The sequence below is a fragment of the Miniopterus schreibersii genome (assembly GCF_964146895.1).
Source record: "Miniopterus schreibersii genome assembly, chromosome: 13".
In the NCBI taxonomy this organism is placed as follows: Eukaryota; Metazoa; Chordata; class Mammalia; order Chiroptera; family Miniopteridae; genus Miniopterus; species Miniopterus schreibersii.
The window spans coordinates 33,438,610-33,459,839 of NC_138113.1; the positions used below are offsets into that span (position 1 = coordinate 33,438,610).

At 39.5% G+C, this 21,230-nt stretch overlaps 1 protein-coding gene, 1 long non-coding RNA gene and 2 pseudogenes across 5 annotated transcripts in view; 2 read left to right on the forward strand and 2 right to left on the reverse strand.

Moving 5' to 3' along the window:
- Window positions 1-1,036: 1,036 nt before the first annotated feature.
- On the reverse strand, window positions 1,037-1,531 carry LOC308566177 (large ribosomal subunit protein eL21 pseudogene; annotated as a pseudogene). Its single transcript has one exon. The product of its transcript is annotated as a large ribosomal subunit protein eL21 pseudogene (transcript).
- A 2,996-nt stretch (window positions 1,532-4,527) lies between these two features.
- The window catches only part of COMMD1 (copper metabolism domain containing 1), a 67,200-nt gene continuing 50,497 nt past the window's right edge, over window positions 4,528-21,230 (forward strand). For both annotated transcript variants that reach the window (XM_081157084.1, XM_081157083.1), the window contains exons 1-2: window positions 4,528-4,728; window positions 18,915-19,196. In XM_081157084.1, the coding sequence (XP_081013210.1) occupies window positions 4,552-4,728; window positions 18,915-19,196 (459 nt within the window). In that variant the 5' untranslated portion in view covers window positions 4,528-4,551. The remainder of the gene's footprint in view (window positions 4,729-18,914; window positions 19,197-21,230) is intronic.
- On the forward strand, window positions 9,935-13,605 carry LOC308566615. The gene is made up of 3 exons (XR_014000202.1): window positions 9,935-10,170; window positions 11,333-11,508; window positions 13,158-13,605. It is a non-coding gene; the product is annotated as an uncharacterized lncRNA (long non-coding RNA).
- Window positions 15,922-16,477, reverse strand: LOC308565981 (nuclear transport factor 2 pseudogene; annotated as a pseudogene). The gene has a single exon. The product of its transcript is annotated as a nuclear transport factor 2 pseudogene (transcript).

Here is a 21,230-nt window from a genome sequence, read left to right on the forward strand (position 1 = left end):
GCCCTTTGCTTTGGATACCCCCATCCTTCATCCCCTTTTCCTTAAGTAACTTCAATTTTTCTTTATTCACTGTCTGAGATGGCTATTTAGCCTGCCCATGCACCACTGACCTTAACCTTTCAGTAATTGGAGTAGAATTGGGCAGGGAGCAGGACGAGTTCATTGCAAAACTTTGGGGTCCCTGTGTTTGCACATTATTTCAGTCCACATTTAAAAATCTAACGTTTTCATAAGGAAAACCTTATGAAAAAAACACGTATTGCTGGCCTGGGACCAAACAGCCTGTGAGCCAATAAAAAGGTAATTGAATAGGAGAAGCTACCAGCTGTTCAATGGAACGTTTGGCAACAATGAAAGGGAAACCTGTTTACCAGGAGGGCCGCTATCAGGTGCTTGTAGTTTCTCTTTGCGCCAAGGCTTCAAGGTGTTTTTTTTCTTTGCTGTTGCCTCACCCTAAACAATTCTTTCAATAGGCCTGTGCTCAGATTTGTTGTCTGTGAAAGAGGTTTTGAGATTTAATAAAGCTTTGTGCTCAGATCCTCTTGTTTCAAAGGCATTTTTAGCTGTGACCAAACTTGAACAGTTACATTGGCAAACAGCCCCTGGCGGCACAGGATGATTTTCTTTTATTGATCACTTTTGTGTTTTGGAACTTGCTGTAGTTTCAGACAAGCAGTGATATGTCCATGTATTACATGCATTGGAATAGGAGTTAAATGATGATAGTGATGTACAGGATTGCCCTCCTGCTTGTAAAGTCTATTTCCTGTGAAGATTAATTAGAACTGGGAGTTCTTAGGGCAAGTGGAAAACTAGGTGGTTTATGAAAAATAGGTAAATTAACCCTTAGATGTTGTAAGCTACATGTGGTATATATTTTCTTTCTTTCTTTCTTTTTTTTTTTTTTTTAGGACACAGTTTTCTTTAACTATCTTTTGGGGGGAAGGGACACAACACTTCTACCCAATTAAGAGAAACATCTTTATCAGCACAGAGGGTTTTTTTGTTTGTTTGTTTGTTTGTTTTTAAACACTTATCATGCCATGAATTCATAGGAAATGGGTTCCAGCAGCTCAGGTTCCTTTCCACTGGCTCTCACAAAGTGTGCTTCTCTGGGTGGAGCAGGCTGATGTTTCAGTTGAGCCCTTGACTCTTCAGGTACCTTTCTCTTTGGCTTCCTTTTTTTTCTGATCATTTTCCTCCACACATTATTGGGAAGGCCATCTCAGCTCTTAGAGTGCTTAATATGCTCAACACGTATATTCATTCTCTTGGCAAGAATCTTGTCCTTAACTTGTTTGTTCACAACAATGCCCACCGCATGCTGGGTGACACTGTAGACTCTTCCAGTTTTGCCATGGTAACATTTGTGGGGCATTCCTTTTTGGACAGTGCCCATTTCCTTGATGTCTACAACATCACCTTTCTTGTAGATGCGCATGTATGTGGCCAAAGGAACAACTCCATGTTTTCTAAAAGGCCTAGAGAACATGTAGCGGGTGTCTCTCCTCTTTCCCTTTGTGTTGGTCATTTTGGCAGATTACCGGAAGATGGCGGTCCCAGCCGAGAGGAAGCTATATTTGCATTTTGAGGGGAAAGTATCTTAGGCTTCTATCAGATTCTGAAAGCATCTAATATTATCATAATGTTTAAGAAACACTATGTACGGTGCATAGTTTTTCTCAGTCATGTAGAACACGTGTTCTTTTAAAGAGGTTCTTTTCATTAAAAGTTTGATTTTAGGATAACTACTTTTATGTCTCATTACATAACTTTTTATTACAATAGTATTACATGTACACTGTAGACGGTTAGAAAAATCAGATAACCAGCTCGGCCAGTGTTGCTCAGTTGGCTAAGTGTTGTGCTGTGCACCAAGAGGTCACTGGTTCTGTTCCCTGTCAGCGCACACGCCCAGCTTGGGGCTGGATCCCCAGTAGGGGGCGTGCAGGAGGCAGCCAATCGATGTTTCTCCCTCATAGATGTTTCTATCTCTTTCTCTCTCTCCCTTCCTCTCTCTCTAAAATCAATAAAAACATATTTAAAAAAAGAAAGGAAAGAAAAAACAGACAGAAGAAAATATAAACCATCCTCAGTTACTTAGAGATGTATTCTATAACCACGTTGGTGAATAACCTTCCAAACTTTTTCTTTTTTTTTGTTAATTCTCACCTGAGGATATTTTTTCCATTGATTTTTAGAGAGAGTGGAAGGGAGGAAGGGACAGAAGGAGGAGGAGGAGGAGAGAGAAAGAGGAACATCAATGTGATGTGGAGAGACATATTGATTGGTTGCCTCTCACACAAGCCTGGGCCGGAGCAGGGATGGAACCTGCAACCAAGGTACGTGCCCTTGACAGGGAATCAAACCTGCAACCCTTTGGTGCATGGGTGGACACTCTAACCCCTGAGCCACACCAACCAGGGCCTTTTTATACTTTTTCTATGCAGGTTAATAATTCAATTATATGCACCCAAGGAAAATATTGAACTATAGGTGACAAACATTAATATTCCAAATATATAAAGAGCTCTTAGAGATTACTGAAGTGACAGAAACTCCCATAGAAAATTGTCAGGAAAATAGGAAGAAATGCAAGCAGTCAATAAATATATAAAATAGTCACTCTCAAAATTTAAGAAAAACAAATTAAAACAAGATGTTTCTCATGTATCAGATGGCAAAAATTATAAAGAATAATACTAGTCAGTGTTAGTAAGTTTTCTTGGAAATAAATAAATACAGCCTTTCTGTTGGATAATTTGGAAATCATGTGCTTAATAGTGCTGTTTCTTTCCATTCACAACCCTTTAATTTTTCCATTACGTTGCCCATTCTTTGAAACTCCTGTAGGCACACTAAACACAGTGTATAGTTTATCTTAGGCTTGCTTCTATTGGAGTCATAAAAGCATCTCTGAATTTGCCCTTTAGAAAAATTAATTCTTTTAGGGAAAGAAGTATCATATCTTTTCTATTATAAAGAATGCCTCTTGACTTCAGGCAAACACTGTATAAACATTAACTAAAGCAGTCTAGATCAGTGATTCTCAACAGTGAAACAAGGTGGCACTCATAATGAATGGGGAGGAATGGCTCTGGCTGGATAGGGGCCAGGGATCCTGCCATGCAGGGGATATCCATGTAGGTGAAAAATCTACCTGTTTGTCATTATCTGAGCCTGAAATCTAACTCCATCATAAATATAAATACAGTGTATTTTTAGCATGGCTTTAAAAGACACAGAACATTCCTGGTTTGCAATTACTGGGTAAAGTGAAGAAAGAATGTTTTTTGTTCTGAACTTTACCAACCATTGTTCACATTTCAGAACAACAAGTTACCAGTGGCAACCTCTCTTTCTTCTTTCTCTCTCTCTCTGTAGTCACCAATACAGCACACCTATACTTATATTTGTGGAAGTCACAGGTGGTTCAAGATAAAGATGCAGGTATCGGACTACTTCATATATCTCCTAGTTACCTAGTGTAGTTGTGCCCAAACACACATTGAAATACATATATTATAAATTACTTTCCTTTTATTTTTATCCTAAATTACAATTAGGTCATTACATTTATTTTTAAATTGAGATATAATTCACATAACTGTAAAATTCACACCTTAAAGTGTACGATTCAGTGGATTTTATTATATTCACAAAGTTGTGCAATCATAACCACTACATAAAATTCTAGAACATTTTCATCAGCCCCCTCCCGCAAAGAAATCTGGTACGCATTAACTCCATTCTCCCTTTCTCCAGCCTCTGGCAACCATTCATCTACTTTCTGTCTGTCTGTATTTGCCTATTCTAGACATTTCATATAAATGAGATCATATAATAGCTGTCCTTTCGTGTCCATGTTTTAAAGGTTCTTCCATGTTATAGCATGTATCAGTACCGCATTCCTTTTTATGGGTGAATAATATATTGAATTTTTGAAATTATATGGGTAGGCAGTTATATTATCTACGCATGTCATTTCAGGACAGTAAAGGTATTGACAAAGTATCTGTTACGGAAAGGAGCATTGGATCAGAGCCGCTGATCTAGCTGGGAACACTAGTAACAGGTATATAAAAAGGCAACTAACACTCCACGCAAACACAGTAAGTTATCAGGGGATAGTTAAATTTTCTTGGACAAAAGGTGGACAGGTAAGAATTAGGCAGAGATTAGATCTGAGCGATAGACCGTATTCCGTTAGAGGATTGGCCAGGTCTGGAATGAGACGCAGCAACCCAAAAATTAAACTGCCACTTTAGTAGGATGCTACCCCATCTCAAGCGTTCTTTCCTTTGAATGGGCCCTGGAGTGATTAAGGAAATCAGTGCAAGCAAAGTGACCCTTCTGGAACTGAACAGATAGCTCAGAGGTGGCCACCTAAGAGGCTGGGTTTTGCAGAGCAAAGCTGGCAGCCGCCAGCGGGAGCCCCTGCTGGAATCCGGCTGCCACGCTCCGCCCGCCGCGCCCTCGCGGCCCCGTCTCGTCCCGTCGGGGCCGCCGCGGCGCCTGCGCGCCGCACTGAGGGGCGGGGCCTCTGTGACCATGGCGGGCGAGCTCGAGAGCTGCAAGGCCCTGAGCGGGCTGCTGAGCGGCCTGGCCCAGAAAGCCTTCCACGGTCACCCGGGCATTACCGAGGAGCTGCTGCGGAGCCAGCTCTACCCGGAGGTGCCCCCCGAGGAGTTCCGGCCCTTTCTGGCGAAGATGAGGGGCATTCTTAAGGTACCGCCCCTCCCCGCAGCCTCCGCCTCAGAGCCCAGCCCCTCACCCGCCCCCTCACTCGTCTCCCGGAGAAGCTGAGAAGGCTTTCCTCCTCAGACCTCTTCTCCGTGGGCTCCACGCGACGCCCCTTCAGAATCGGGGCGCTCGCTCCGCCGTCTCTTCTCCCTTTCTTAAGGGTGACCCCTTTCTACTCAAGCTCCCAGCCCCTCCAAGCAGTGCCGACCCGCCCCCGCGGGAGGGGACGCCGGCTTTTTTCTTTAGATGCTTCTCTTTTGCGTAGGTAGCAATTTCGAGTTGCCTCGGCGGATCTGTGGGCTTCACGCTTTTAAAAATGAAGAACTAACAAGTCAGAATTCCCTGTGTCGTGGAAGTAGGGAGCATTAAAGCGAGCCGGGATGTGGGGTGTATTGGCCGGGTCGAACCCCTATCCAGGAGTGCGCTATGGTTAGGAGAGCATATTGACCAGCTTGAGGTCAAAGGGCAAGCCTGCCTGTCCTGCAGAAATGTAACGAGAGTTAAATATAAACTTCATAATTTTCTAGTAGCCACATTAAAATAGTAAAAAAAAGATGAAGTTAATTTTAATATTTTATTTAACCCAGGATCTTCAAAGTATTATCTCTTTACATGTAATCAATGTACAGTATAAATAAGATATTACAAGCACCTGTCTATTTGGACTAGCCACATGTCAAATGCTCATTTATCACGAGCGGTAAGGGCCACCGTGTTGGGCGACACTGGCTTAGACTGAGAGCTAGTCATAGGAATGAGTCTAGTGCCAGAGTGTAGAGAGAAGGCTGTGAAAATGATTTCCGATTTTTGTGGGCCTCCTGTGTGGTAGAACTGTACTAGACGTTTTACATTTAATTTGTTTCTTGCAAAAACCATGTATGGTGGACATCCATTTTAAAGATTAGGAAATAGGCCCAGGGAGTCGCAAGCAATTAGCCTAAAATCACACTCTGACTAGAGCCAATGTTAAAATTTCATCTGCTAATACTTTTGCACTTGTTATTTGTTTCAAAACTGCTTAGCCCTTGCCCGGTGGCTCTGTTGGAGTGTCCTGCCTACACCAGAAGGTGGCCGTTTGATGCCTGGTCAGGGCACATACCTAGGTTGCGGGTTCCATCCACGGGGTTGTGGAGCATAGGGGAGGCAACCTATGGATTTTTTTTCTCTTCAATATTTCTCCCTCCCCCTCCTCCCCGCCCCTCCCCCTCCCTTCTGAAAGCATATTAAATATATCTCCTATTTTAGATGTCTAGAAATGCATGCATCAATTTATGGATTGGCACAGCTACCAGTGATCCTTTTATCCCCCAGGTTTATATTGTCTTTATTCAAACATCTTAGCTTTCTGAATCTCTTTAGGGCCCTTGGAGTTGCTCTTCCATAAGCCTGCGATGCTCTTCCCCTAGATATTATATGCGTTATTTGCTTCATTCATTCTCTACTTAAAAATGATTTCCTGTTAGATCTCCCTGACCTAGCCAAAGAGCCTCACCTTTCCTTCCCCACCCTTTTTACTTTGCTTTCCTTTCCTTCATACTTAGCACTACTTGAAATTATATTATGTACTTATTAGCTTGTTTATTTGTTGACTTCCCTTTGGAATGTATGCGTTAAGAGGGCAGGACTTTATTATTATTATTATTTTCTTTATTCCTAACACCTAATACTGTTTCTGGCACGTAGTGGGCACTTAGTAAAAATCTGTAAAATAATTAAATAAATGGATTGTGCTTAAGTGTGGAGATTGCTATTAAAGTAATAAGCAAGAGAGAAACCTACACTAATTTTATATGGGCAGAACTGGAAGGTATAATACTCTAAACCAGGGGTCAGCAAACTATGGCCCATGAAATGAATCTGGTCTGCTGCTCATTTTTATAAATACAGTTTTATTGGAACATGGCCATACACTTATTCATTTACATCTTGCCTATAGTTGCTTCCACCACTATAATAACAGAGTTGAGTGGTTGTGACAGAGACCCTGTAGCCTTCAAATCCTAAAATATTTACTTTACAGAAAAATATTTGCTGACTCCTGTCTCAAACTCAAAATCTGTTCTTAAACTAGTGGTGTTTAATATTTGGAAACAATATAATCTACACATTATGTTTAGAAGTTGGCTACTTGGTAAAAACCTTAAAGGTGGAAATGGGGCCTGGCCAATGTGGCTCAGTGGTTAAGTGTCCACCCATGAACCTGGAGGTAACCGTTGGATTACAGGTCAGGGCACATGCCTGGGTTTCCGTCTTTACCCCCAGCAGGGTGCGTGCAGGAGGCAGCTAATCAATGACTCTTCATTGATGTTTCTCTCTCTCTCTCCCCCTCGTCCTCCCTCTTTCTGAAATCATTAAAAACATTGTTTTAAAAAGCAGTATTTGAATTTGGAATTTTTTCCACATCCAGAGGATATAAAATTTATGTGTTAGTTAATATAGTATAAAATAATATAAAATTTAATATGAACCTGAGAATCAAATGAAAACTATCAACATATGAAAACTGGTTTAAACTTATATAAGAAAATAACTTATCAGTAACATAATATTAAGATTTATAATAATAAAAGACTATAAAATATTTGTATTTTAAACACCCGATTCTGTCTCTCCTCCTGAAGCCATAAAAATTTGTAATTTAAAAAAAAAAAAATTAGATTGACCAGAAAGGAAAGACCTGTGGTAATATAGTTTTTGTATATCTTGTAATTGGGTTATGTCACCTGAAGGATGCTGGATTTAATTTTTTTGCATTCAACTACCCTGTATGCTTTCCCTTATTAATTTTTTATTTTTTAAAATATATATCTTTATTGATTTCAGAGAGAGGAAGGGAGAGGGAGAGAGAGAAACATCATCAGTGATGAGAGAATTGTCATTGATCGGCTGCCTCCTGCACGCCCCCGACTAGGTATGGAACCCAAAACCTGGGCATGTGCCCTGACTGGGAATCAAACTGCGGTCTCCTGGATCCTAGGTTGATACTCAGCTGCTGAGCCATGCCTGGCCAGGCTTTATTAATTTTTATTATAAGCTTTATTTAACTTCATTAAAGAAAGCATAGAAATTTGAGACATGTAAAAACACATAACACTGTCAGCTGACATAACCATTTAATATTTTTGTGCATTTATGTATCTTACAAATATTCTTAATAAATGCCATGCACTGTGCTGGGGATACAGCAGTAAATATCACAGCTATGTTCCCTGCCCTTGTGGATCATATAGTTACTGGAGAATATAGACATTAAACCAAGGTTACAGGTATTTTGAAAAGGCAGCCACAGAGTGCTTTGTGCCTACTTAAGTAAATTATAGGCAGTTTAGAGTATTTCCTATCTGACTACAACATGAGCAAAGAAAGAGAAAAGGGGTTGGGGGAAGACCTGCTTATTAGGTATAAGGAACTAAAAGGAAAACAGAAATAGCGCAGAACTAATTTTCCTTTCTCTAGTTGTATATCCCTGGTCCAAGGTAGGGGTTTCTTATGAATATGGTTGATTGAAGTCATGATAATGTCTTTCCTGGATGAAGATTTGGCAACACTGGGACCTCGTTTTAAGCTTCTTGATCTTTGGGGCCAAACTGGCTGTTAAAGTATCACCTGAAGAGGCCCAGATGTGCATTGTGGTAGTTCCATAATCTCAGTGCGACTCAGCTTACTTACTCTGACTCTTCTGAGATCTTGAAGCATGTTCGCAAGTAGTTCTGCAAAAAAGAGGTAATTTTTTTCTTTTTAAGTCTTAATTGTAGTCTCACATTTAATTGCTAATTTGGCTGAAAATATATTTCTAGATTGTAAAATAATTGACTCACAGATTTGAAGGCATTGTTTCATTTAATGTGACTTTTTCCTTTCTTTGGAAATTTTTAGAATTTCCTCTTTATCCTTTATTTCCTTAAATATTCTTGATGCGTGTGTTGTTGTTTTTTTGTTTCATTTCAGGCCACTGTGGGCCTTTCAGTCTGCAGACACATGACTTTTAGTTCTGGGAAATGTATTACTATTTAGATTATTTTCTTACCTCTTTTTTCTCTATTCTCTTTCTAGTGCTCTGATATTTCAAATGTCTAGACTTTCTAGACTGTATCCTCAGATTTTATTTTTTCTATTTTCCATTTCTTTGTTTTTTTCTTTTACTTTTTAAAAAAATATATTTTTATTGATTTCAGAGAGAGGAAGGGAGAGGGAGAGAGAGATAGAAACATCAATGATGAGTCATTGATTGGCTGCCCCTGCATGACCCCTCCTGGGGATTCAGCCCTCAACCCCCCCGGCATGTGCCCTGACCAGGAATCTAACTTAGGCATCCTGGATCCTAGGTCCATGCTCAAGCGCTGAGCCACACCGGCCACACTGAGCCACACCAGCTGGGCTTTTTCTTTTACTTTTTGATAGATTTACTCAACATTCTCTTCTAGCCTTTTAATTGAATTTTTCTCTTGATTATGTTAGTAATTTCCAAGAGTATTCTTTTGACACATAGCCAATGTAGGGGAAGAACAAAAGGTATTTCCTTGATCCTCCTTAGGACTTCTGGCCAGGTTAGAAAATTAAACTGACAAAGACAGATTAACAGGAGAAAACATAAAATTTGTTTAAGCTTTATGTGACACAGGAGCCTTCCTAAAAAAATGAAGACCTATTTTATGCTACGTTTGATGAAGAGTAGACAGTTACAGAGGAATAGGGTAGGTTAAAAAGTATGAGGTAGTTGTAGTAAAGTAGGGGAAAATTATCAAGGCCTGTTTGTAGGGTTCTTCTTGGTGACCCCTTTGTCTTTGTCCATAAGGATGCTCCTTTCCTCTGGGTGTAGGAAGGACACCTCTCTCATGAAGGTTTTATGACCTGTTTCAGGGGGAAGGGTTGTTGGAGAGGGCAGAATGACCTTCCTGCTCTGCCTTTTTTCAAAGTCCTTAAGCTTAAAATACTCAGTATGCCAAAGTGCCGTATTTTGGGGTGGTATTTCCTGAACCCCATCACTAACAGTCTCCTCTCTTTTGTAAAACACAATGGGGAGCATACAATGCATAATATCCTACACTTGGCTTTTAAAATTTTATTCACTTTGACCTTGATTTTATTTATTTATTTAAAAAAAATATTGATTTTAGAGAGGAAGGGAGAAGGAGAGAGAGAGAGAAACATCAGTGATGAGGAGTGGTCATTGATTGGCTGCTTCCTGCAGGTCCGCAACTGGGGATCAAGCCCGCAACCCTGGCATGTGCCCTGACCCGGAATCGAACCACAATCTCCTGGATCCTAGGTCGATGCTTAACTGCTGAGCCACGCCTGGCCAGGCTTGACCCTGATTTTATATCCTGTTCTTCAGTATTAGGAATTTAGTACATTTGTACTGAGCACTGGTGCAGCCTTTTTTTAAGAGGCTTTTGATGAACGTATTGCTAAGGTGCTTTTGATGATGTAAGTATTGAAGAGGTTAAATTCTATGGAGGGATACCCCACTTAATCTTTTAAATATTCCAGTAGCTTAATGTTTTGCATTGGTATGTATTTATTATTGTAAAAGCAGAATTCGATCCTAGTTTCCAAATAACCTTGAAAATACTTCTGGAAAGTATTTACAGTAAAAAGCAGAGGCTTAAAAGTGCATTTTGTATCATTTACAAAATGAGTTGACTGCCCATTAATGATGATTTTTTAAAAATTGTGAGTGAATGGTATTAAAAAATGGTATTTTCAGCTTCTGTTTTGGGATTTGTCTTACGGAGTGTATCCAGTATGTTATTTTTGTGAAAAGGCCAGTTGTGAAAAAGCCAGAATGCTCTTTTTATTTTTAATTTTAATTTTTTCATCTTTATTGTTGAGACTATTACAGATGTACCCCCATTCTACTCCCTCATTGCAGAATGCTTTTTAATGTTGAACTTTCTTGTTTTTGTAGTAGAGCTTTTGCATTTATTATATAATGTAGAAATATTTTACATATGTAAGATACTTTTAAATCTATTATTGGTTTCTTACGAATGAAGAATGGTGTGTCCAGCAGTATCTTTTCAATTCTGAGACAATTTAAGAATGAACTTCACCCTTATACATTTTGGACAGCAAATATTAAGTAATAAGAAGTTAACCTTGATTATAAAGAATGAATACAAAATATCTGGTCTTAAAATGTTTAGATTAGGAGACATGAACAGAAGAAACTGAAAACAATTGACTTATTCTGTTATACTTTCAGGATTCATTTGTCTTCTGTCTAGCATTTTCTTAACTATAAGCAGTAATTCTGTTTTTCTACTTTAGGTGGCAGTAGAATATTGGCTTGCAATACACTGATAAAATGCTGGAATGTTCTTTCTTTTGAATGTTCTAGTTCAGGAAACATAGTTGGCTATTCAATGATAAGAATTTCTTATCCAAAAGAAGTTTAAATATTTGGTTTGATAATTTGAATTTAGAAATACCATTTCTGCCTCTATAAACAGATCCCTTTGCTATAGTTCTCTAGTTTTTGTGTAACTAAATTTTGCTAATTTCATTGATCATTTTTGAGAATTTAGATAACTCATGAAATGCACTTCAATTTCTCTGAAGGATGATGTCACTTTTTTTTTTCCCCCAGAGAGGAAGGAAGAGGGAGAGATAGAAACATCAGTGGTGAGAGAGAGTCACTGATCGACTGCCTCCTGCACCCCCCTACTGGGGATCAAGCCCACAACCCGGGTATGTGCCCTGACTGGGAATCAAACTGTGACCTCCTGGTTTATAGGTCGATGCTCAACCACTGAATCACATCAGGTGGGCTATTTTTTTAAATTTTAAAAAGTTAAAATTTTTTATTGAATTTATTGGGGTGACATTGATTAAATTATATAGGTTTCAGGAGTACAGTTCTATAGTACATTACAGAGGTACCTCGGTTTTCGAATGTAATCCATTCCAGAAGACCGTTCGAGGTCAGAAACGTTAGAAAACCAGGGGATCAGCCACCAACAGCTAGGCCTCAGGATCTTGCACTCAGCAGAAGCCATGTGGCATGTTCGACTTCTGAGGCATTTTTGAAAACTGAAGCATTTACTTCCGAGTTTACAGCATTCGTAAACCGAAATGTTCGTCAATGGAGACATTAGAAAACCAAGGTACTGCTGTATCTGTACATTGTATTGTGTGTTTACCACCGCAGTACATAGCAATATTCTATGTACTGGGTGTTACCAGCATCCAGACCAAGAAACCAAACACTACCAGCACCCCAGAGCCCCCTTTATTACTCCACATTTGTTTATTTTGATCAAATTCAAGTTTCATTTAGGCAGAATGAATAGGCTCTAGAGATCTTGGGGGAGGTCCCGGGGGAGATCTCATTATAATATTCAGCAGTATTCCAGGTGCTTCCTTTCAGGGTTGTGGTCTCCACTGATTGATTGGTCGGTGCCAGGGTGGGGGGCGCTCATTATCCAATGTCACTTGTCCTGAGGTCAGCTGTGGGTGGTTTTGTTGCTCTTCTGGGCCTGGAGCTGAAATGCAACTGAGGCCTAGATGTTATCACTGGGAGGAAAGGCCAGGGGGTCCAAACCACATGACCAGTGATAAGCTAGGGGAGGAAAGACCACCCTGGAGGCAAGGTCCCACCCTACAATTGTCTGTTACTAGGCACCTGGGGCTTTCCACCCTGATGACCTTCTCTGCCTGGCCCATCATCCTTGCTCTGCGCATGTGCTCTGCTCTAACTGCTTATCATATCCTCCCCTCAAGGATCTTGGCTCTGAATTCTTTCAGAAAATGGGGCACAGGGTCTCTTCTGTAACTACTTCCTGCTGAAAGGGGGTGATGTTTTTCTTCAGAACCAAGAGATCCTTGCTGTCTGTTAGAGGGACGATGAGGCCTGGGCACTGAAGGAGGTGGTGATGGTGTCTAGAGGTGGTACTCCCTAAGTTCGAGTAGGGCTTGTAACCTGGTGGAGACAAACTTACAAATCTTAGTATTATTGGGACAAAAGTTAGAACAGTAAGAATTACGACAAATGGTGTGGTAGAAGAAAAAAGTGTTCTAGTTCTCATTAATTTCAAGTCAAAGGATGGGAGAAAAATGAAACATTAGCTTGGAGGGTTGTAGCCAAATATTTAAGAAAATTAGATAAATTCAGGATTCAGTTCCATTCATAGGTGAAAAATAACTTTGAAGACAATTAATTGAATTAGTATAATATTCACATTTGTGTTCTACAGTCTATTGAAACACATTTTCTCTCTAAAATCGTCCTCATTTTTATTAAAGAGCCAAATTAAAACCAATTTACTTACTGTATTAAGTCTAGTTTCAATTTGGTCTGAGCCACCAGAATCTTCTAGCTAATGAGTTTTGACATTTTTCAGATTCGCATAGTCAAAACCTGTGGAATGCTATTATTCTGAGGTCTACTAAATCCAAATTGTTTTTTTGCACAGAGAGAGCAAGCAGTAAACAGAACAGGAACTGAATGTGTATTTAAACTTTGGTGCTGATAACCAGAGTGTTCTGTAATAGAGGACTGGATAAAGAAGATGTACATGTACACAATGGAATACTACTCAGCCATAAGAAAGAATGAAATACTGCCATTTGCAACAACATGGACAGACCTTGAGAATATTATGCAAAGTGAAATAAGTCAGAAAAAGCTAAGAACCATATATGGGATGTAAAACTGAAACTTGTGGACACAAACAAGTGTGGTGGCTGCCAGAGGGAAGCGGGTGGCAGGTAAAGGGGATTCTAATATATGGTGACAGGAGAAGGAGAAGATTTGACTTTGAGTGGTGGGGCACATAGTGCAATATTACAGATTTTGTAACATAGAAACCCACATCTGAAACCTGTATCTTCATATTCACCAATGTCACTCCAATAAATTACAACAAAACAAAACAAACTGTGGTGCTGGCTTGTTCCTGTCTTTTAACTTTCTAAAGAGGTAGGTAACAATGTCAGCTCCTGGAAAACAACTGTCTTCTGCTCCCTTTAAAAAATGTCTGAACATTTTCTTTTAATCATGTATGTCTCCTGATATGAAAACATTCATTCAATCTTCTTACTAAGATCATTGAAACACATTACAGTTACTTTAAAAAAAAAGTAAATGGACTTAATTTTCTAGAGTAGTTTTAGGTTCACAGCAAAACTGAACAGAAAAGTACAGAGTTCTCATACACTCCCTGTTCCCACATATGCACAGCCTCCTCCATTCTCAACATCCTGGTCCAGAGATACATTTGTTATAATAGATGAACCTACATTGACACATCTTTATTTCTCAGAGACCTTAGTTTACATTAGAGCTCACTCTTTGTTTTGTACATACTGTGGTTTTGAAAAATGTACAATGACATTGTAGTATAATACAGAATGGGTTCACTGTCTTAAAAGTACCCTGTGTTTCATCTGTTTATCTCTCCCTCCCCCTTCTCCCTTGGCAACCACTGATCTTTTTATTGACTTTGTTTTTTCCAAAACGTTGTATAATTGGAATCATAGAGTATGTAGTCTTTTCAGATTAGCTTCTTTTACTTAGTAATATGCATTTAAGTTTCCTCCATGTCTTCATGGCTTGATAGCTCATTTCTTTTTAGTACAGAATAATATTCATTGTCTGGATGTACAACAGTTTATCCATTCACCAACTGAAGGACTTTTTGGTTGTTTCCAAGTTTTGGCAAATAATGAAACTACTATAAAACATTCACGTGCAGGTTTTTGTGTGGACATAAGTTTTCACCTTATTTGGGTAAATACCAAGGAGTGAAATTGCTGGATTGTATAGTAAGAGTATGTTTAGTTTGTGAGAAACCACTAAACTCTTCCAAAGAGGTGGTACTATTTTGCATTTCCACCAGCAGTGAGTGGAAGTACATATTACTACACATCCTTGCCAGCATTTGGTGTGTCGGTGTTCTGAGTTTTGTCCATTCTAATAGGTAGGTCCATTGCTGTTACTTTTTGATTTGATGATTTATTCCTGAAAGTCTTAGGGATTGCTTAGTTGTGTAAAAGTGTTATTATCTTTCAGAACATAGATAATATATTTACCCAGGACAGACTCTAATCGCAATTGCTAGCCTTGCTTTGTGTCCAAATGTTTATATTTCCTTTTTAAAAAAATGTGTTTTTATTGAATTTAGAGAGAAAGGAAGGGAGAGGGATAGAAACATCGATGAGAGAGAAACATTTATGGGCTGCTTCCTGCACACGCCTTACTGGGGATCAAGCCCACAACCCGGGCATGTGCTTTGACCGGAAATTGAACCAGTGACCTCTTGGTTCATGGGTCTACCCTCAACCACTGAACCACACTGTCTGGGCAAATGTTTATATTTCTTTAAAGTATATCTATATGATGAATAAAACTACTGTATGATACAGCCCTAGCTGGTTTGGCTCAGTGGTTAGAATGTTCGCCTGCGGACTGAAGGGTCCTGGGTTCAGTTCCAACCAGGGGCACGTACCTTGGTTGCAGGCTCGATCCCTAGCCCCAGATTGAGGCATATGCGGGAGGCAACCAATTCATGTGTGTCTCTCACATCGATGTTTCTCTCTCTCTCTCCCCCTTCCATTCTCTCTGAAAAGCAATGAAACAAATATCCTTGGGTGAGGATTAAAAAAAAAAATTGAAAAAAATAAAACTATGATCACAAATCATATATGCATATATACAAGAGCTAGAAGGGAATTTTAAAAAGTGATATGTTGACCTACCTTTTGTTTTCAGTAGAGTTACAATGTTTGTGTTAAGTCTGAATAGTTTATCTTTTAGGATGTGTTTTATTTATTTAAACTGTTAAGAAAATTTTTGTGGTTTTGTTTCATGAGCATTGAAACATCTGAACAAATCAATATCTGTGCTACGAGGCAGCTGCTTTCTCCTTCACTTTGTTGAGTTATTTGAGCAACCTGTCAGTAGATTAAAAAAAAAAAAAAAGACAACCTTTTTGCCCAGCCGGGCGTGGCTCAGGCGATCAGGGTTTGATTCCTGGTCAGGGCACATGCCCGGGTTGTGGGCTGCAGCCGATCAATGACTCTCTCATCATTGATGTTTCTCTCTCTCTCTCTCTCTCTCTCTCTCGCTCCCTTCCTTTCTCTGAAATCAATAAAGATAAAAAACAAAACAAAAAAACAACCTTTTGCATTACTTAAGTCTTTCCAAGGCATGCACTGGTACAACACAAACTTCTCCTGTCAAATGTAGTCTAGCATCCAGACACCATGCACACTGTGCACTGCACCCACTCCTACCATTGCCCTGCTCATTTGTGTGTATTTGGAGCATCTAGAGGAGTGTGAATAGTATCCAGAAGAGTAGGAAACAGCATGAGTGCCTGGCTGGGAGGACGTCGGCTGAAGTTGTACAGGTCGGCTGAAGTTGTACAGGGCAAGCTTGAACAAGTCATTGGTGCAAACCCAAGCATCCTTGATGTTCTTTAGTTGGGACATCTGGTGGAACCCCGTGATGGTCTTCATGAGCCTTCAGCTGGCCCACAACCATGCTGATGATGCAGCTGTCTGGTGTGGGCTGATGGTCCTGCGCCCTGATGCTGTGCTGGATTTTCTGGAATGGATGGCTAGACAACTTCTCTACAATGGCAGCTTTCTCCTGGAATTGCTGTCCTTCCCACATAAGGCGTGACACATCAATGTAAATTGCACCTAGTTGGGTTCTTTTGCTATGAAATAACTGGTAGTAATGTTGAATGAAGCTAGATCCAATCTGCTCCCAAGTTGGCTTGTCTTCCATTATGGAGCATCACCTGGCCTTGTTGAGACCAGAGGGGCTGGCACAATGGCGGCAGTGGTGGCTGCAGCCCAGCCTGGTTTGCTAGGATGTGTTTTAAATATTTAATATTTGAGTTGATTTTAATTATAATCCAGGTCATTTGTGAAGTCTTTGTGACATTTGTTTTTGTTAGATACACACTTACAAAATCTTTTCTTAAACTTGGTCATTTTTTACTCTGTGTTTGATTATATTCCAGAAATATGGCGATTTGAAAAGAAATGGAATGTAGGCTACCATGGATTTTAATGACTTTGCATATTTAAGACATTAATGATGCCTAAATTACCATACCCATGGGTCTGTAATTCAGGTTGTTCAATGACTTCTCACCTTAAAATTTATTTATTTTTGTTAATCTTCACCTGAGGACATTTTTCCATTGAGTTTTTTTAGAGAGAGTGGAGGGGGGTGTAGAGAGACACAGAGAGAGAGACATCAATTGGTTGCTTCCCAGATACACCCTGACCAGGACTAGGGATTGAACCTGCAACCCAGGTATGTGCCCTTGACAGGGAATCAAACCCTTGACTTTTTGGTGCATGGGCAGGCACTTTAACCACTGAGCCAAACCCACCAGGGCTTTTAAATTCTTGTAGGTTCCTTTGAAATTTGATGAAAATTGATGACTTTGAACTCAAACCAAAATCAATTCCTCATTTAATTTTTTATTATTTTTTATTATTCTTAATTTGGATGAGTTGACCCCAGTTTAAGATATTATTGACTGGAACCCAACCAAATGATATCTGTCACAAGTTAAGTTATATCAGAATGGATATTTTGGTATGATTTGAGGAAAAGAGTGATACAAATAACCCGAATTGTGTTATTGTGAAACAAAGTGCCAGGGGAGATAATTTGACTTAATTTATTTTACATTATATAAATTAATGTTTTTATTGAGTGGCATAGCCAGAGATTTTGGGTCCTCATACCTGCTAAATAGGCAGATATTCAATAAATGTTTATTGAATTGCAATATGAAATACTTTTAATCAAAAAGTCATATTTATTATAAAATTTCTATATATTAATGGAGGAATAAAAGGCACCATGTTTGTTTTTCAGCTCCAGTCCCACTTCCTCTACCTATAGTCTACCTGTACACTGTCTGTTTTTACATTCCTCTGTTCTTACTGCTACTGCCCAAGTTTAGTCAGTACTTTTGGTTCCAAATAATAGGAATGCGATTTAAACTGTCTTGAACAGTCAAAGCAATATTTTGGTGCCTATAGGTAGAAAGGATACAGAGATAATATACAGAATTAAAGGAAGTTTGCAGGAACCAGGGGATTATAAAACAGGGATATCACTCCATTGGAACTCACTTTCAATCAGGCCTTTGCCAAAAGATCAACGATGGCTGTCTGCAACCCCTTCTGGTACCATGACTCCAAGAGGCAAGACCATTTCACTTCCTGCTCTAAATTGGGAGATTTATTTGAGTCATTTATTATTCCCAAAGAAAGGAGGGTGCAGAGATTTGTCTGGTTTGGAGCTCATGCCAACTCCAGTGGCCAGGAAAGGGTAAGGACATACCAAAGAAGAGGCAGGGGAGAGCTTGTCCTGAGACCAGATCATTAATTGTCACTGTCCTCTCCAAGGCTTTATTGCCTCAGCCCTCTAATGATTTTCTGCTTCAGTTTAGCTGCTTACTCCTTTGAGAACAGTAATGGCAATTAAGTTTTGAAATTTATGGGAAAGCATAAAGTATACAATTTCGGAGTAATATTGTGAATGAGCTATTTGGCTGAAGATAGACTACAGAGCTAAAAGAATGGATTCATTTAACAAAACTTCCAAGGCATCGCACAATTTTAATACGTTAGGTCAGATTTCATTAGAGAGCTAATTAATTTTATTCTCTTATTTTATTTTTAAATTTTCATTTTATTACTTTATTATTTTCCCACCATAGTACTGGATATTTAAAAATTAGATTATAGTTATTGACATAGAATTTGAATGACATGGAATTTTTAGCAATAGCTTTTCTGATATTTGATATTTGCAAAGGGAATATTTTTGTACTTATGAAGAGTTTATTCTCATTACTGTCACTTGGCGACCCTTTTGTGAAACTTATTCATTAATTATGAGTCACTCAAAATATGATCTGTAGTTAAGAAGCTACCTTTTACGCCTGGCCAGGTGTGGCTCAGCGGTTGAGCATCGACCTAGGATCCAGGAGATCGAGGTTCGATTCCCGGTCAGGGCACATGCTCGGGCTGTGGGCTCGATCCCCAATGACTCTCTCATCATTGATGTTTCTGTCTGTCTCTCTCTCCCTCTCCTTTCCTCTCTGAAATCAATAAAGATATATTTAAAAAAAAAAAAAGCTACCTTTTACTAGTTATCTACCAAATTACATTTATTACTTTTTCTGTCATTATAGTCTATTGCATCTGCAGACATGGATTTCAACCAGTTGGAAGCATTTTTGACTGCTCAAACCAAAAAGCAAGGAGGGATCACATCTGATCAAGCTGCGGTCATTTCTAAATTCTGGAAGAGTCATAAGACAAAGATCCGAGAGAGCCTGATGAACCAGAGCCGCTGGGACAGTGGGCTTCGGGGCCTCAGCTGGAGAGTTGACGGCAAGTCACAGTCGAGGCACTCAGCTCAGATACACACCCCTGTTGCCATAATGGAGCTGGAAATAGGGAAAAGTGGACAGGTGAGTTCAACTTCAATCAGTTTCCCGTTGTAAATTATATTTTCCCTTACATATTAGCAATACATTCAAATCGATTTTATGTCACAGTCATCTTTGCAGAAGTAGTGAGAAAATAGGAAAAGACTCTTTTCCTTAGAATCCCACTTCAGAGATGGAATCATCTAAAAATTTGGAAACTGAATTGTGTATAGAGTCTGGAAACCAGCCTCAGGGTTATCTTAGCTATTGCAGAAGAACAAAATGGGGCAATAAGGTGATTGTACAGAAGTTCGCCACTACTACATTTTGATTAGATCTCAGAATTCTTGGCATTTGGTCACAATCTCCAAGACAATGATAGAGATGCAAAATAGAGACCAGAAATTGAGATTAAACAATGCAGAACAAAACTATCTCACCTAGTCATCTTTATAGGCAGTCAGGTACAGGAGACAGTGCATCTTAAGTACTGTAATGTATTGTTCCTAAGGACCCTAAGTGTGCTATCTCTGTCCTTGAGCCCACAAGTAATTTTTAATTTGATCTTGATTATTTACAAAACACTGCTGCTTTTTCTTACAGCCATTATAGCAGATAATTTTAGCATATACATGGTTTCTGTTTTAAAAATATATATATTTTATTCACTTCAGAGAGAGGAAGGGAGAGGGAAAGAGAGAAATAGAAACATCAATGATGAGTCATTGATCGGCTGTCTTCTGCATGCCCCCTGCTGGGGATCAAGCCTGCAACCTGCGAATGTGCCCTGACTGGGAATCTAACCATGACCTCCTGCTGCATGGGACGAAGCTCAGCCAGCTGAGCCATACTTGCTGGTATATACAGTTTTGAAACCACCATTACAGTCAAGAAACGTGTCCATCAGCCCCTAAAAGTTTCCTTGTGTCCCTCTCTTCACTGTAATTCCTTGACAACCCCTAATCTACCTTTTGTTATCATAGATTAATTTTTTCTGCTTTATTCTTGATGTCATTTATTACTACCTAGCTTGCAATATACATTTGACCTTGAATAGCATAGATTTGAACTGTGTGGGTCCACTTACATGGATTTTGTTCAGTAGATATATAGTCAGCCCTCCATATCTCTGGGATTTGCATCCATGGTTGCGAATTCACAGATGTGAGGGGCTGTATACATTGTTCTACATCATTTATATAAGGTACTTCAGCACCCAAGGATTTTGGTATCTACTAGGGGCCCTGGTACCAATCCCCTGTGGATACTGAGGGACAGTAGTTAAATTTTTGACTGCCTGGAGGCTGACGCTTGGTGCTCTTAATACCTGCATTGTTCAAGGGTTAACTGTATTTTGTTTTACTTATTGATCTTGTCTGTGCTCCACATTAGCATATAAGGGGGGGGCAAGAATTTTTGCTCTTTTGTTCACTGCTGTATCCTTAAGGTCTGGGGTCTAGGATGCTCCCTGGTAAATGGTGTTCAGTAAATATTTGTTGAATGAATAAATGAATCACATAAGTCACTATTTACTAAGCATCAATCATGTGTCAGGCACTGTATAGGTGTTGGGGATATATCAGTGAACAGTACAGACAAGTGCCTTATTTTATGGAGCTGACAGTAAAAGGAAAACAGCAGTTAGTGTGAGAAAGCTTATCAGAGACTGAAGAGCCTTACCAAAGCTCAGCAGAGGGAATTTCTCTCTTTACCCAGGAAATTGAAGAAGGCAGTTCTGAGGAAGTAACGTTTATATTTGATTTCTCTGACAACTTCAACTCTCTTATTTTGAGCTGAGTGTCATGAACTAAGAACAATAAAAAAGTTGGTACAGCCTAGCCAGTGTGGCTCAGTGGTTGAGCATCGACCCATGATCCTAGAGATCGAGGTTAGATTTGAGGTCAGGGCACATTCCTGGCTTGTGGGTTCAGTCCCCAGTAAGGGGCGTGCAGGAGGCAGCCGATCAATGACTCTCTCATCTTTGATGTTTCTCTTTCTCTCCCTTACCCTTCTCTCTGAAATCAATAAAGACATATTTTTAAAAAAAGTTGGTACATGCAGTACAAATTCTCTGAA